Source organism: Onychostruthus taczanowskii, unplaced genomic scaffold (genome assembly GCF_017590055.1).
Source record: "Onychostruthus taczanowskii isolate IOZ18803 unplaced genomic scaffold, ASM1759005v1 scaffold91, whole genome shotgun sequence".
NCBI classification, from domain to species: Eukaryota; Metazoa; Chordata; class Aves; order Passeriformes; family Passeridae; genus Onychostruthus; species Onychostruthus taczanowskii.
Window position 1 is genome coordinate 1,109,718 of NW_024507105.1, and position 16,294 is coordinate 1,126,011.

Consider the following 16,294-nt stretch of genomic DNA (forward strand, 5'->3'; position numbering starts at 1 on the left):
CTCCCTTCTCCTGCTCGGGATTATCGATCAGGAGCAGCTCCTGAGGATAAAGGGACAGACAAGGACCTGGGCTGGGGATTCCTGGTGGCGTTTTCCCGTGGCTGTTCTCACATCGAGGCTGTTTTCTCCTCAAATTTCGGGTTCGCTCCCGACACGTTCGGTTCCCGGAGTGGAAAGAAGAACCTGGAATTTCTCTCCCTTCAGAAATCACGCGTTGCAGCGCCCTTAAAACGCCACCTTGGAGCAGCCGGAGGGAAAAAAGGGGATGTTCCCAGCGTTTTCCAGCAGCTGCCGCGCTCAGGGAAGGTTTCACCTCTGCCATCTGCCGGCACCACCGCCAGCGGATGTCCCGGAGGCAGATCCTGCCTGGAATTGTGGATTCCACAAACGCCGCCAGGATTTTGGGCGCACAAACTTTCCCGAGCTGCTCCCAGGTTGCGGCTGATGGGAGCAGGTGGAGGCAGCTGAGATAAATCGGTCCCGCTGCGGCTGTTCCCAAAATTCCCGAGCTAAATGGGGGAAAAGTTGGTGCTGAGGGGAGGTTTGGGAAGGGAATATTCGGGTGGGGAAAGCGGCTCTTCAGGAACCTGGAGGCTGCAAACAGCACAGACAGTGTGAGTGCCTTTTATTGCCATCACAGGGTTGGTCTGGAAGGCAACAGAGCAGAAAATCAACTCTGAGCAGCAAACATTTATCCATTTAAATATTTAAATTTATCCATTTAATGAACCAGTGTTCTAATTTAATGTGTTTAATGGGTGTCTTCAACTTGGCTAAATCCTAAAACACTTCAACAATTGCTACCTGGGGCAGGGGGAGAGATCTGAAGTTTCTTTTGCTTTATAAAACCTGGAGATTGAGGAAGAAATGCCTTGGTTGATCAAAGCACTGGAATTGCTTTCAGAAATCACCTTTCCCTAAAGCTGAATGTACAAACTGTGGAGCATTTCTGTCACAGAGCCTGAGTTAGAGACCTTGGCAAGCTGGAAAAAATGCAGCTCCAAATCCCATCCCTCCCTTTCTCCTCAGATTCCCAAGAGAAAACAAATTCAAGAGCTCAGAATGTTTTGGGTTCTGGGCTAAGACAACATGAGCTTCAGTTGGTGTCTGCACACCAGCTATGGAAACCATGTCATTTTTATTGTGTGTGCAAACATGCACAGTGGGAAAAGAATGCAGTTTGTGTTCCCAGCCCTCTTCCCTGGAGGAGCAGAGCACATGGAATGGAATTCCACTCCCCAAGCCCTCCAAGAGCTCACACAGCTGGCCTGGCAGGGATGGGCCCAACTTCTGCCACCCCAGCTCTTACTGGGATGCAAATTTCAGAAATAATCGGAGACTTCTTTGTAAAAGTTCAAAGGAAAAGAAAGAGGAATCCAGCAGGGACAGGGGAGGGCTCTGTGGAACTCAGGAGGTGCTGCTGGTGCTGCCCATGGCCATGTAGAGGATTTCCTTGTGGAAGTTGGCCTGTGCATTCATCAGGTGGAACAGGTTCAGGAAGCTGCTGTCCTCCTCATCCCTCTCCCCTGGCAGGGCACAAAAAAGGAGTGAAATGAAGGAATTCATCCAGCTAAGCTCAGGAGGTGAATCCCCCTGAGGCAGAGCTCTGAGCAGAGGGAGGCAGCAGCCTGAGCTTTGTGCTGGGGTTTATCCTCAGCCTCTGCCCCATGGCAGGGGTGGCACTGGATGAACTTCAAGGTCCCTTCCCACCCAAACCATTCTGAAATTCTGGAAATCTGTGATTTTATGTTCTCAGACCCCTGAGGCTCTGCAGGACTGCCCTGCCTGGGGAAGGAGGGAAGGCCAGGCTGTTCTGGATGCCAAGGCTGGCTCCAGGAGCTGGCCCAGGCCCCCAGACCCAGCCTTACCAGCCAGCACTGCCTGCAGCATGTCCATGAGCATGCGGGCAAAGGAGTTCTCCAGGCACTGCAGGAAGTTGTTTCTCTCCCAGGGAGTGCTGAAAACCTTGCAGACCTTCTGCATCATCTTCACTGCCCAGTCCATGCAGTACAGGTCCTTCTCACACACCTGGAGGGCAGAGGAAGGATTTAAAGCAGTTTTTATGATGCAAGATCAAATCTTAGCGTTTGCTGTTGGTTCTGGATCTGTTGTGCCAAGGCCTGGAAGATCAGGGGCTGTGATGAGGACACAGAGGTTGTTCTTGCTGGCACAAAAGGAATTCTGAACATGTGGAAACCCTCCCTGTGGATCCCCCTGATGGGGAGACCCCTAAAAAGTTCTGTGCCAGGATTGAGAGATGAACGGGATTTTGGTTTTATCTGGTTTTCAGGTTGCTGTTTATTTTTCTCTAATCAACAGTTCAGCACTCTCTACATCTCACAGTACAAAGAGAAGGAACCAAAGGTCACCAGACACAGAGGTTCAAGGTCTTTTAAAGCTGTTTTGTCCAATTAACTCTTAGAACATATTTAATTTCTACCAATAATTATTTGTCTGCATTGCAGCTCTTTCAGTGCCACCAACACTGCAGAAAATGGAGCAGATGAAGAACAAGAAGGAGATCAGACAAGACCCAAAATCCTCCATCTTGTCTTCTATCCACCTCCATACTAAAACCCCAAAACTCTGAGTTTTTCACCCTGTGATAAACTACCCCACTATCTATTTCACACATGGTAGATTCCAATTCATCCCAAAGTCTTGGAAGATTTCACCATGGATGAAGGTTAAAAGCAGTGCTCCCCTGGGGGTCAGGACTTCTCAGGACAGGCAGAGAAATACTCCCTGTGCCCTGGGCTCCACCATGACCCTTCTGCTGGTGGTGCTTCTCCTCAGGGATGTGCAGGACAGGGAGCAGAGAGGTGGAAGAGCTCCCAGCTCCTGGCTGGATTTATTCCTGGCGTGTGGAGAAAAACTTTTCCAGCCTGAGGCAGCAAATGTGGGGCAAAGAGGCTGAGCTGTACTCACCAGAACCATGAAGACCATGAGCCTGGCCAGCTCCACAGCTCTGCCATTGACAGCTTTGCTGGCCAGGAAGGTGAAGCAGATGCTGTTCCCACTCAGGAGCAGCAGCCGAGCGTTGTTCTCCATCAGCCACTCCTGGGGAACCACTTCAGAACGGGGAGAGAGGATTTCAGTCACCTCTTGTGGGAAATGGATTTATAGAAAACTCTCAGAACTTGACAGAAGGTTTGCACAGTGTGTGTTTGTATGTAAACTTTGAGATTTAACTTAGGACAGGGAAGCACCCTTATTTTATATAATTATTCTATGGCATAATATATTCTATAGAATACAATATTCTATATTCTATAGAATGAGACAGGAGTTATTGAGAGAGAAATTGAACTAGAAATAAATTTTAAGGGATGGTCTTATAAATAAAACTAAATATTTTAGAGAAATAGAACTAAGAAAGATGTATTGTACCAAGACCTACAAGGAGTAATTTTAGATAATTAGCTTTAAGACATTTACAACATAGTGTGACTAAAGCTGATAGGGTAAAAAACACTTATAGTGTATTGTAATTAAGAAATAGTTGGCTTCTGATTGTGATAACATGAATTATAACATCTGTATTGTCTCACCCTTCTCATGAAAGTAAAAATAGAATTAAAAGGTTTTAAAACACCTCTCAGTTGCCCCATCTCTGGGTCAGAAAAGGGTATAGTCCAACAACCTCTGGGCAGAAAGGGAGCAGTGAAATTGCACCAATAATCCCTACCAGTGATGGTTGGAGCTCTCCACACCAACTCTGGGACACAACCTCAGCCAGAGCTCTCAGTGCAGCTAATAAAAATGCTCAGGAGAATTATGCCTGAGCAAACTCCACGTTTGGACAATGTTTCCTGAATAATTCAAGGCAAGACTTGAGTTTTAAAGGTCTGCATGGGTTCTTAAAAGATCTCTCCATGGGGAAAGGCAGCCTGGATGTGTAAAACAAACTGGGTTTGTCTCATCCTAGCCTGACTCCCAGTGTGATGGCTTTTCACCTAAGCCACAGCTACTGAGAGGAATTTTGCAGCACACAGCTGGGTTTGGAGGATGTGAGGATCCATAATCCCAGGGATTAATGATAAAGGCAAAAACATACCTGACAGCTCATCCACAAGACTGATAACATCATCTGCTGTCCATTCTCTAGCTTCTGTACCATACAGCAGCTTAATTGCATCAGCTAAACCCTTCAGACTGGTCTCATCTGTTGGTCCTTCTATCATTTTCTGCCAGACCACGTGTCCTGGGTGATATATCAATCACAACTGCTAGTAAGTGACAGTTTTTAAACAAGGAAGGTGCTAAGCTGAGCCTCACAGCAGAGGCAGAGGAGAGGAATTCAGGTGACACCACTGAGGCTTTGTGGTTATTTTCCATCAGTCATTTCAGCAGGGACAGTGAGTCAAACTTTAAGAAACCCAGATTTAATAATTAAGTGAGAAACCTGTTTTGCTGCAGGGAAATGGATGCTTCTTTGAGATGGATTTGAGTTAAGTCTCCCCAAGCAGGGGAGACTAGAAGAACAGAGATGTAGTTTGATTTCTTCACTGAATTGTAACTTACACGTGTGTTTGTGTGTATAATTGATATATTTTCTGTATGTTAGTGATGCCTGGTTGAGCAGAACAATTTTTTTTCCCAGGCAATGCAATGGCTCCAATGGCTTCAGATGGACAGAGGGCAGGTTCAGATTGGGTCTTGGGAAGGAATTCCTTCTCTTCCTTCCTCCTGGGAGGATCCTGTGAGGGTGGTGAGAGGCTGCAATGGATTTCCCTGCCCCATCCCTGGAAGTGTCCCAGGCCAGGCTGGATGGGGTTTGGAGCACCCCACACTCTGGTTTGGGACAGTGGGAGGTGCCCCTGCCCATGGCAGGGCTGGCACCGGGTGAGCTTTAATGTCCCTTCCACCCACACCCATTCCATGACTCCGCGACACCAACACAATCCCATTTTTTGGGTTTTCCTGCCAGAAGATCTCCCCCCCCGGGGGCACACCCTTTGCTCACCATCGCGGGAGGACACGGGCCCGAAGATGATGTAGAGCAGGCGGGCCTGGTTCACCATGGGCCAGGGCTTGAGGATGCGGGTGAGCCAGAAGGCGGAGTCGCTGCGGCGGCTCCCGGGAGACAGCAGCACCCCCCGGCAGAACAGGCGGATCCGCAGCTCCAGCCTCCGGGCGCTGCCTGCCAAGAGCGGCCGGGCTCAGCAATTCCCCAGCCCGGCTCCCTGCAAAGCACCGCGCCTTCGTAGGGAGGGGAAGGAGGGGGTTTAATTCGGGGTTTGTCTCTTGATTCCTGAGTTTTGGTGGTTTTCCCTAATTCAGGTCGTGGGATGTGTGGGCGCAGCCTCTGGGGTTTGGCGATGGGAGGAAGGGTGATGTGGAGGGAATGTTCCTGAGGAATTCCTTCTTCTGGGGAATGGGAGAATTTAGAGGAATTTTCGAGAGAAATGGGAGAATTTCTTGAGAGGCGTTTGTCCCATCGGTGCTGGGGTTCAGAAACGTTAAACCTCACTTTTTACTGCTTCATTTTATTCCTAATTTTTATCTCTAATTCCTTTCCCATCGACTTCATTGTTGTAGGGTAGGAAAGACTCAAATCCACAATTGATGTGTAGACACAAGTGATGCTTTGGATTGATAATGGCATGGTTTAAAATCCCTAAAGACCTCTCAAAACAGACAATTTCCTTTCTCTCTGCTTTTGAGGAGGTGTGTCCACCAGGTGAAGCCCAAAACTGCTGTAGATGCCCCCAGAACTCCCAGCAGAGCCAGGAGCTGAGCCAAGCCACCCTGAATCCCACATTCCTGGCTGGCACTTTTGGGTTTTTGGAGCTGTGCTGGGACTTTTTGGGGTTTGGGGGCTGCTCGGAGTTACCTGGTTTGCTGCTGACAACCGTCTGCACCTTCCGGGCTAAATTGCTGAGCTCCCAGAGGAAGTTGAACACCCGGTGGCACTCGAGCTCATCCCAGCCCGCGGTCAGGATCTGGAGGGGAGGGGAAATGGGCTGAAAATGAGGAGGTTGAGGAGAAATTCGGTTCCCAATGCCAACTTTCCAGCAGATAAAGACAATTTTATCCTGCAGTCTCTCAGGAGAGGGAGGGAAGGGTCTTAGCTGAGTGGAGGTGCTTAAGGACTTGTACTGAAATGGGCCAGAAAATAAACTTTTTAAACATGATTTGAAGCAGTAGAAAGCAGGGATTCATCAGGTGGTGTTTAAGGCGTTGATAGTGAAATTGGCCAGAAAATAAATTTTCTGACACGATTTGAAATATTAGAAAGCAGGGATTTATCAGCCTGATGCCTCCCAGAATCAAAAACTGCTGAGAATGTCCCAAAATCTGATTTGTGGCTGTGATGTGGAAGGGATTTGTTACAAAATGTCCCAGCACTAATAATCACCTGCTCTTCTAAGACAGGATTTTAATTTTTATATTTGGTTTACATTCAGTTTAAGCTACCACAAACAGAAAGTATTCTGGCCTTTGATGTGTGGAGCCATTTCCCTGGAAATTAAAGCATTTCTGCTCTTGACCTGTGAATTTGGAGCTGTGTGATAAAATTCTCCCTTTCTCCCCTGTCTTCTTAGGTAATAAATTGCTAATTTAAAAAACCCAGACTGGCTGGGAGTGAAATCCAGGCCAAGAAATCCTCAGCAGTCAAATCAGCAACTTCCAGCACCAGAAAGAAAACCCAGACAACTGTATGAATAAACACCACCCCAAACCACTCCAAAAAAAAAACCAGTTTATACTTTAAAAAATCTTGCAAGACACAAGTTAATTTAGACAAATGCCTGAATTTTCTTTTTTTTTATTCATGCTACTTGCCTTGTGTGCATGGGGATACTGTACCTGTAAGAAGACCCCATAGCACTGCAGCCCCAGGCAGTGCAGGGGACTGGCACAACCATTCAGCTTGAAGCAGGAAACCTGCAAGTGCAAACAGCAGTGGTTTGTCCTAATTAGCCAATATTTAATTGCTGTGATTGGAAGTTCTCTGTGCTCCTCAATTCAGAGAGGTGAAGAAGGATTCTGTCTTCGTGTGAGTTATGTGGAAATGAATTGTTGCAACGGGTTATGGCAGCTGCTTTAGGGTTTTGAGTCAAAACTGGGGGTGTAAAAAAGGATTTGGGGAAGAAAACGCCAATTTTCAGGGAGGAAAAAAAATCAAGAGCCAGACGTGGTTAAGGGATAAGGGATTATTACCTCAGGAAATATCCTGTAAGGATTTTTTAAAGGATTCTTATGGTTCATCAAGGACTTCACCAAGGTGGAATGCCCACAGTGCACACACACCATCGATGGAGTATAAAATTTATAGACCTTGCAAATTAACAGGTCTGACAAGGATGTCCCAATGGGAGGCCTGGGTGAATGGCCAAATAATCCATGGATATCTCATGGATAATCCATGGAATTCCCCCCTGGATGGGCCAAATAATCTATGGATATCTCGTGGATAATCCATGGAATTCCCCCCTGGATGGGCCAAATAATCCATGGATATCTCGTGGATAATCCATGGAATTCCCCTCTGGATGGGCCAAATAGTCTGTGGATATCTTGTGGATAATCCATGGAATTCCCCCCTGGATGGGCCAAATAATCTATGGATATCTTATGGATAATCCATGGAATTCCCCTCTGGATGGGCCAAATAATCTATGGATATCTTATGGATAATCCATGGAATTCCCCTCTGGATGGGCCAAATAATCTATGGATATCTTATGGATAATCCATGGAATTCCCCTCTGGATGGGCCAAATAATCTATGGATATCTTATGGATAATCCATGGAATTCCCCCCTGGATGGGCCAAATCTTTACTTTGCAGGGTGTGTTCTAGACAGGACCTTGGTTTTCCAAGATAGTTTAGGGTTTTCCAGCCTTTAGGATGTTTGGTGTTCTGGCCTAACCCAATACCAGCACTAAACTGAGTTATCAGGCTTAAGGAATTACAAGCATGCATGTTAAGAATACTTAGAGTTCTATAAAGATAATAATAAGAGTTGTATAAAGAATATAAAGAAAATATTTATTAAAATTCTAAAAATAATATTAAAATTTTAAATGTAATATAAATATTAATGTAAATATAAAAATATAATTAATACAATAGAAATTTAAAATAATTTTTACATTTAAAAAAGCTTTTAAATAACAAGATTTAATTTAAAAATTAATAAAATAAATATTAATATCAATTAATAATAAGAGCTCTATGAAAGGCATATAAAAGAAAAGGCAAAAAAAGGATCATTTTGCCATCAGACTTACCCCTGAGAGCACCTTGTGCACGTACTTGAGCCTGTCCCTGGTGGGCAGCAGCAGGGTGCACCTCTTGAGCAGCAGCCCTGTGCCAGAGGGGGGCAACACACACAGCTCTGGGGGTGCTCACACACCGCTGGAGCATCCTCAGGGAAAAAAAAAAATGCAGGCACAGAGGAAAAGCTGCTGCTCTGAGGCTGTAAGAGCCTTTGAGGAGACATGTGGGGCTCCAGGTGGCTCTTCAAAATCTGTTTGTTGTGTATAAGATGTTAAAGCAGCCGTGCGTCGTGGCTGCAGTTATAGACAAATTTTCAGGCAGGAAAAACCTCATTTTCAGGGAGGAAAAGGCCCACTTTTCAGGGAGGAAAAAGCCCAATTTTCAGGGAGGAAAAACACCATTTTCAGGGAGGAAAAACCTCATTTTCAGGGAGGAAAAGGCCCACTTTTCAGGGAGGAAAAAGCCCAATTTTCAGGGAGGAAAAACCTCATTTTCAGGGAGGAAAAGCCCCACTTTTCAGGGAGGAAAAACACCATTTTCAGGGAGGAAAAGGCCCAATTTTCAGGGAGGAAAAGTCCCACTTTTCAGGGAGGAAAAAGCCCAATTTTCAGGGAGGAAAAACCTCATTTTCAGGGAGGAAAAGCCCCACTTTTCAGGGAGGAAAAAGCCCAATTTTCAGGGAGGAAGCCCAAATTTTCAGGGAGGAAAAGGCACAATTTTCAGGAAGGAAAAGCCCTACTTGTCAGGGACGAAAAAGCCCAATTTTCAGAGAGGAAGCCCCAATTTTCAGGGAGGAAAAACCTTTATATAACTATATATATATAGTTTTATATATATAACTTTATATAAACTTGCCTGTATATAACTATAGGCTACTTATATATATAACTAGCTGCAGTTATAGGCAAGCCTGAAGACCCTTTAGTTCTGGTTACATTTCATTATATATTTTTCTTTGCTGAGCATCTAAATACATATCAATACCTTTATTATTACCTACAGCCTGTTATAACTACTCTCATTACCATATTATGGTCATTACTGTGCAATCACTAAAAGTTAGTATGTTGCAGTTTAAACTTCAAATTGTTTTTCAGTTTTCTTGCAGTGGAAAATTCTTAGACCTTTTTTCTACTTGCCACATCAACATGTTTGTTTGCTTGTGGTATTTTCTGCTTTTCCTAAGACCTGCTTCTGCTTGATAAAAACATATTTTTTGGTTTTGGTCAACGTATCCTTTGCTCTAGTCATGAAACCTCCTTCCAACTCAACTTAAGCTTTGCTTTCTTAGTTGTCCAGCAAGACTGGCTTAGCAATTATCAATTTATTGTTCTTCTGTATCAAAACTTGCTTCCATCTCTATTCCATTTTCAGGTTCTACATTCAGAGACCTTTCTGCCATACTGTTGGAACCCTGGATGCTGAGAATTTTAAACTTTTAAACTTTAAACTGGAAGGCACAGACAAGAGAACACTGCATTTGACCTGAGGCTGTGAAGAAGTTTCCAGAATTGATTGATAGCACTGGGATTGTGGGTGTGGAGTTGGTTAGAAGTGTGTAACATCACAGGGTGGAAAATTAGAGTTTGGGGTTTAGAATATAGAAATAAATATGAAGCAAGATGGAGGTTTTAGGGCAGAGACACGTTGTTCTTCTTCCTTCTTCTTCATGGATTTGGGTGGTGTTTTCAAACTGGACAGAAAAGTCCACACTGCAGACTTTGAGTGATCAGTTATTGGGTTAACAGGGAAAATAATTTAGTTGTCATTTCTTAATTGGATAGTTTAGCCTTAAAATACCTTGTCACAAGAGATAGTTAGATATTTTGTGCCTTGTTAAGGAGAGGCTGAAGAACTCACTGCTGTGAGACTGTAACATTAATAATAAACAATAAACATTTGAGTCTGAATCAATCCCTACCCCAACAGAGGTACAAAAAGGCAGCAGAGCACCCACACCACACGTGTCTGTGAAACTCTTGTCAAACTCTCATCTTTCCCAACAGGAGGTGAAAGGAGCAGGGGTTTGTGTTTCCAGCAGGGGTAGCAGGGCCATCTTTTCCCAAAGGAATATTTTCAGGGAGTTCCCAGCTCCCTGCACATACTCTGAGTTGTTTATGGTGGTGTTTAAAGCCCCTGTTACTCACAGTTGGAGCTGTGTTAAAATTCCTGCCTTGGTCTGGGAATTACAGCTGTTCAAAATATTGGACAGAAATGTTAACTTGTTGCACCTCTATGCTGGTTTTCCCCTTACATCATCCCCCAGTTTTTTTTCAGGGTAGCCACATGCTCTAAAAAGCAAATATTCTGAAATTCCTTAATGTAAAACATAGCAGAGAGGGAAATTTATTCTCATGTTTGGGATGTCAGAGTCTGGAGCTCATTATCCTGAGGAACAGCTGGTTGTTGAGCAGAATTTCTTCCACACTCCTGACAGAAAGTGGGTTAACAGCTTGCACTCAAAGCCTTTCACCAGAATAAAAAATATATATACTGCTTGTTAATTAATCAAGGCATCCACTGAAAAGCTTGGAGTTTCCCAGGGGAAAGAAAAAAAAAAAAGAGAGAAATTTTTCTCCAGAAAAAAAAAAAAAAAATCCTATACACACATCCTTTTTTCCCAAGGTCAGAAAGTACTTGGTGGATTTGCTGTGGTTCTGAAGTGACTCTTGCCTGGCTCAGAGTGTGTCAGCATTCCTGCAGACAGCCATCATTTATTCATCAGCCTCAAATCTACCCCAAAGCTCAGCCAAGCCCATTTTTTATTGACTAGGTCAGGCTTTGGAGAGCACTCCCCGAGGAGCAGCTGTTAGGACAGCTCAGCTCCACACCAGGATGGAGCTATCCATGAGGGGAAAATGGGTGGAGGAAAGAAAAAAAAAGGCTTGAGCAAAAGGTGATTTTTGCCAGCAGGTTATTCCTGTTGCAATGTAAATATTGATTTTGCAGCCAGCCCTGCCAGGAACCTTCCCCTGAGCCTCCCACTGTGACACAGCCAAAGATTTTATTTTATTTTATTTTATTTTATATTTTATTTTTTAAAATATGTGGTTTGTGTTTTACTCCTACAGCTCCTGCAGGGGTGGGCTCTCACCTACATTTAAATAACAAGGTGCCATTTTGGGTGAGATTACTACAAAGCCCAAAGCAATGCTGATTTCTTTTAAAGAATTACAAGGTTTCAGGCCTTGTTTTAAAGAGGAAATGCTCAGATTAATTTTAAAATATATTTTAAGATACCTCAAAACATCCATGGTTTGCTTACAATAGGTTTTTATTCTAAATGGTTTGAACAGCTTTCCTTTACCTTGTGTGATTTAATGTCTTTAATGTATTTAATGTTTTTATTTCATGTCTTTAGTGCCTTTACTTAATGTATTTGACACCTTTATTTAATGGATTTTAACACCTTTATTTAATGTCTTTGGTGCTTTTATTTAATGTATTTAATGCCTCTATTTAACATATTTTAACATTTTTATTTATTGTCTTTGGTGCTTTTATTTAATGTATTTAATGCCTTTATTTAATGGATTTTAACACCTTTATTTAATGTCTTTGGTGCTTTTATTTAATGTATATAGTGCCTTTATTTAATGGATTCAATGTTTTTATTTAATGTCTTTAATGCCTTTACTTACTGTATTTAATGGCTTTACTTAATGTCTGCAGTTCAACCCCTATTTACAATTCTCCATGTAACCCTGGCATTTATTTCTCTGTCAAATACAGATTTTTCTACCAGACAGGGAACAGTAAAAACTGACCCAATGACGTTTTCATTTCATTTCCTCCTCTCACAGAACGTTTAAAAACCAGCAGGGCAGGCGGCGCTGGCCTCCCCGGAGTTAGGCCGGGCTTAAGTCAGGCTTTCCTTCGGCTGCCCGGGGCCTGCGAGCCTCGGTCCCCGCTGCACTTCAGCTCCAAAAAAAAAGAGGGAATTTGGAAAAAAAACATCCTCCTGCGAGCTGATCCTCCCCTTCGGCCTGCGAGCCTCGGTCCCCGCTGCACTTCAGCTCCAAAAAAAAAGAGGGAATTTGGAAAAAAAACATCCTCCTGCGAGCTGATCCTCTGCCTCTTCCCGGGAAAAAGGACGCCCAGAAGAGGGCGGGACGCGCAGGGTTTTTTCCAAAACTCTGAGGTTTTGGGATGCCCAGAAGGGCAGGACAAGCAGGGTTTTTTCCATAAATCAGAAATTTTGAGACGCCCAGAGGAGGCAGGACCACACAGAGTTTTTTTTTTTCCATAATTCAGAAATTTCGGGACGCCCAGAAGAGGCAGGAAGGACATGCAGGATTTTTTTCCCATAAATCAGAGATTTTGGGACACCCAGAAGAGGCAGGACATGCAGGATTTTATTCCATAAATCAGAGATTTGGGGATGTCCAGAGGAGGCAGGACATCCAGGATTTTTTTCCATAAATCAGAGATTTTGGGATGTCCAGAGGAGGCAGGACCACACAGAGTTTTTTTTTTTTCCATAATTCAGAAATTTCGGGACGCCCAGAAGAGGCAGGAAGGACATGCAGGATTTTTTTCCCATAAATCAGAGATTTTGGGACACCTAGAAGAGGCAGGACATGCAGGATTTTTTTTCCATAAATCAGAGATTTTGGGACACCCAGAAGAGGCAGGACACAAAGGGTTTTTTTTCCATAAATCAGAGATTTTGGGACACCCAGAAGAGGCAGGACATCCAGGATTTTATTCCATAAATCAGAGATTTTGGGATGTCCAGAGGAGGCAGGACATGCAGGATTTTATTCCATAAATCAGAGATTTGGGGATGTCCAGAGGAGGCAGGACATGCAGGATTTTTTTCCCATAAATCAGAGATGTTGGGATGCCCAGAAGAGGCAGGACAGGCAGGGTTTTTTTCCATAAATCAGAGATTTTGGGATGCCCAGAGGAGGTAGGGCATGCAGATTTTTTTCCCATAAATCAGAAATTTTGGGACACCCAGACAAGGGGAACACACAGGGACTTTTTCCCTAAATCAGAGATTTTGGGATGCCCAGAAGAGGCAGGACACAGAGGATTTTTATATATTTTTTTCCATAAATCAGAAATTTTGGGATGCCCAGAAGAGGCAGGACAGGCAGGGTTTTTTCCCTGACTCAGAGGTTTTGGGACACCTGGAGAAGGAGGGACACATGGCGTTTTTTTCCCCATAAATCAGAGATTTTGGGATGCCCAGATGAGGGGGGACACACACGGTTTTCCACAAATCAGAAATTTTGGGACACCTAGAGAAGGCAGGACAAGCAGGATTTTTTTTCCATAAATCAGAAATTTTAGGATGCCCAGAAGAGGCAGGACACACAGTGGTTTTTTGGGTTTTTTTTCATAATTCAGAAATTTTGGGTCGAACACACAGTATTTTTTTTTTCCATAAATCAGAAATTTTGGAACACCCATAGAAGGCAGGACAAGCAGGTTTTTTTTTCCCCATAAATCAGAAATTTCAGAAGAATTCCACAAAATTCCTCGGTACTAGAAGCGACTCTTTAGCCCCTCTATTTTTTTGGCATTCCCCTGTTAACACACATGCCAGGAGACAGATCTGGAGTGAGTTTTGCTCTCACCTAGAGCTCTTTCTTTAGCCCCTCTATTTTTTTGGCCACATCCTCAGCATTCCCCTGTTAACACACATGCCAGGAGACAGATCTGGAGTGAGTTTTGCTCTCACCTAGAGCTCTGTAGTGCTCCAGGATGGAGGCTCCCTCTCTCCTGGCAGGGAGCTCCTGGTGGAAGTCCTGCAGCAGCAGCCGGCGGCTCCCTGATGAGGTGGAGATGTAATTAATCAGGCGGCCGCTGATGGTTTTGGACACCATGCTCAGCATGCTGATGTCCTTCACTGCAAAAGCAAAGCCCAGGACACTCCTAAATCCCCTCTGCAAGGGAAAAATGCTGATCACCGGTCAATGGCTGCTTCTGGCTTCAAAAGAACAAGGCCAAGAAATGAGATTTATAAATAAAACAGAAATTAATTAATGTTGATCTGCTTTGCCAGCGAACTGGAGTAATTAGAAACCGGCAGATCTAAGGAATAATTTTCACATTTGATAGGCAGAAAATAACTTCAAATAGATTGTCAAATATATATTGTTCAAATATCATTGCAATTTTGGTCGGTTGTTTTTCCATACTTAAAAAAGCTGAAAATTCAGAGCTGAAGTCACACAAAATTATTTTAACTACTTAAAAGTGACAAAATTTTAAATAATAACGCTTCGTAAATTTTAAAATAAAAAATATATATATGGTGATTTTCAGATATTGACGTTTCTGATCAGGTCCTCACCTGAGAGATAATTCAACACCATCTGGAAGATCTCTAAGGGAAGGGTTTGGAAATAGCCCAGCGCTGACAGGGCCGGGGAATCCCTGCCCGGGGTGTGGCCGGGGCGGCGGCGGCTCCGCCTCTGCCTCTGCCTGGGGACCGAGGTGCGGCTGCTCCCGGAGCCCGAGGTCATTGTCCCCGTGTTCCCATAAACCTAACCTGGAGAAAAAACAAAAAAAAAATATATTAAAGTCTGGTTTTCTGAGGAGGAAAAGGCTCCCAGAATGGGGGAGTTACTGCCTTGGAGACAGAGAGTGAAAATCTCGTCTGTGTGTGGGATAAACTGCTTGGATGCTTTCAAAGTAATTTGCTAAATAAGTTTTAGCACATAAAGAATAAAATGTGTTCTGACTAATTTATAATAATAATAATAATAATTTATAATAATATAGAATAAGAATGTCTAAATATATAATTTAATAAATAACAAATATATTTTTGTATAAATAATATAAAACACAATAATATATAATAATATATGGCATAGATACCACAAATGCATAATATCATAAATAATAATAAGTAGTAAATGTATATTACATGATATTCTAAATTATATGAAATACAAAATAATTTTTTAGAATAATAATCTAGTGTGTTGAAATGTGTAAATAAGGTCTGGGGGAATGGAGGGCTCAGCTGATTTTGGGGGAGGAAGAGACAAAAAGCACTGAGGGCACAGAAAGTGAGGAAAACAGCTCTGGAAGGGAATTCTTGGGGAATTCCATGTGAGGCTACAAGCTACAGTAATTAACAACATCGCTTTCATTTGTCACACTCATTAATCAACAGAACACCAAAATTCCAGGGCTGTTATTGAAAGGATGATCACCGTTCCTTTCGAGTGATAATTACTGATTGTGCAGGAGCAAACCAAAGGTTAAAAGCAACAAAGTGATGCTTCAAACTCTCCTTTTCCTGAACACCCAGCTCACACCCAGTTGGGTTTAATATAATGGATAAAAATACATAATGTAAAAATAATTATACACATGATATAAAAATAAATGATGCGGTAATGCCCCGAGAAAATGGCAGTGCCTCAGGCTTTTCCAAAATCATGAAGGGCTGAAAACGAGCTCTGAAAGGATCAATAAATGAGATTATTTGCTTCACCTTCTGGGTTTTGAGTGTCTAGCCGCACTTGACAATGTCAGGCAACACTGGGAATTGCTGCGTCTTAAATTTCTGTTCTGAGACTTTTCCCACTGGTCCCTGATTCCAGGAATATCCCTGGATCCTGTCCAAGCTGCAGTGCCACATCCCAGCCACCAGCAGAGAGAACAGACCCCATTGTTCCCGGGATTAAAAATGTACAAAATGACAGACAACAAACTCCAAACATCCTCCCTGTTTATTATCAAACAGCTCCAGCCAGACTCTCTAATATCCCGAGGGGAAATGTCCCTGTGCACAATGGGGGCTCTGTTTGTGCTGAGAAATGGGGGGATTTTGGGAATTTTGGATCTGGGGAGACTGGGAATTGGGCATTTAAGGAATTTTTTATGTCTCTGGGAACGTTTTTAATTTAGCTGTGGGATATTTTTGGCTTGCTGAAGCAGCTGAAAACTTTCACAGGGCTTGGGAGGAAATGTGACTGCTGCTAAAATGAGTGGGTTTAGGATTTTAGGAGAGAAAATTGACAAAACACCCTTAAGAAAAATCACCTATAATAAATAAAATTATATTTAAAATGCTTATCTTCTAAAAGCAAAGATTTT

General features: G+C 43.3%; 1 protein-coding gene across 1 annotated transcript; it reads right to left on the bottom strand.

Moving 5' to 3' along the window:
- Window positions 1–1,407: 1,407 nt before the first annotated feature.
- Window positions 1,408–14,706, bottom strand: FBXO47 (F-box protein 47). Its single transcript, XM_041426426.1, has 10 exons — window positions 14,535–14,706; window positions 13,920–14,087; window positions 8,242–8,318; window positions 6,814–6,891; window positions 5,837–5,945; window positions 4,967–5,143; window positions 4,058–4,204; window positions 2,929–3,071; window positions 1,869–2,028; window positions 1,408–1,526 (listed from the first exon to the last, which is right to left on the bottom strand). The coding sequence occupies exons 1-10, from the start codon at window positions 14,704–14,706 to the stop codon at window positions 1,408–1,410; spliced, it is 1,350 nt and encodes a 449-aa protein (XP_041282360.1).
- Between the last annotated feature and the right edge of the window lie 1,588 nt (window positions 14,707–16,294).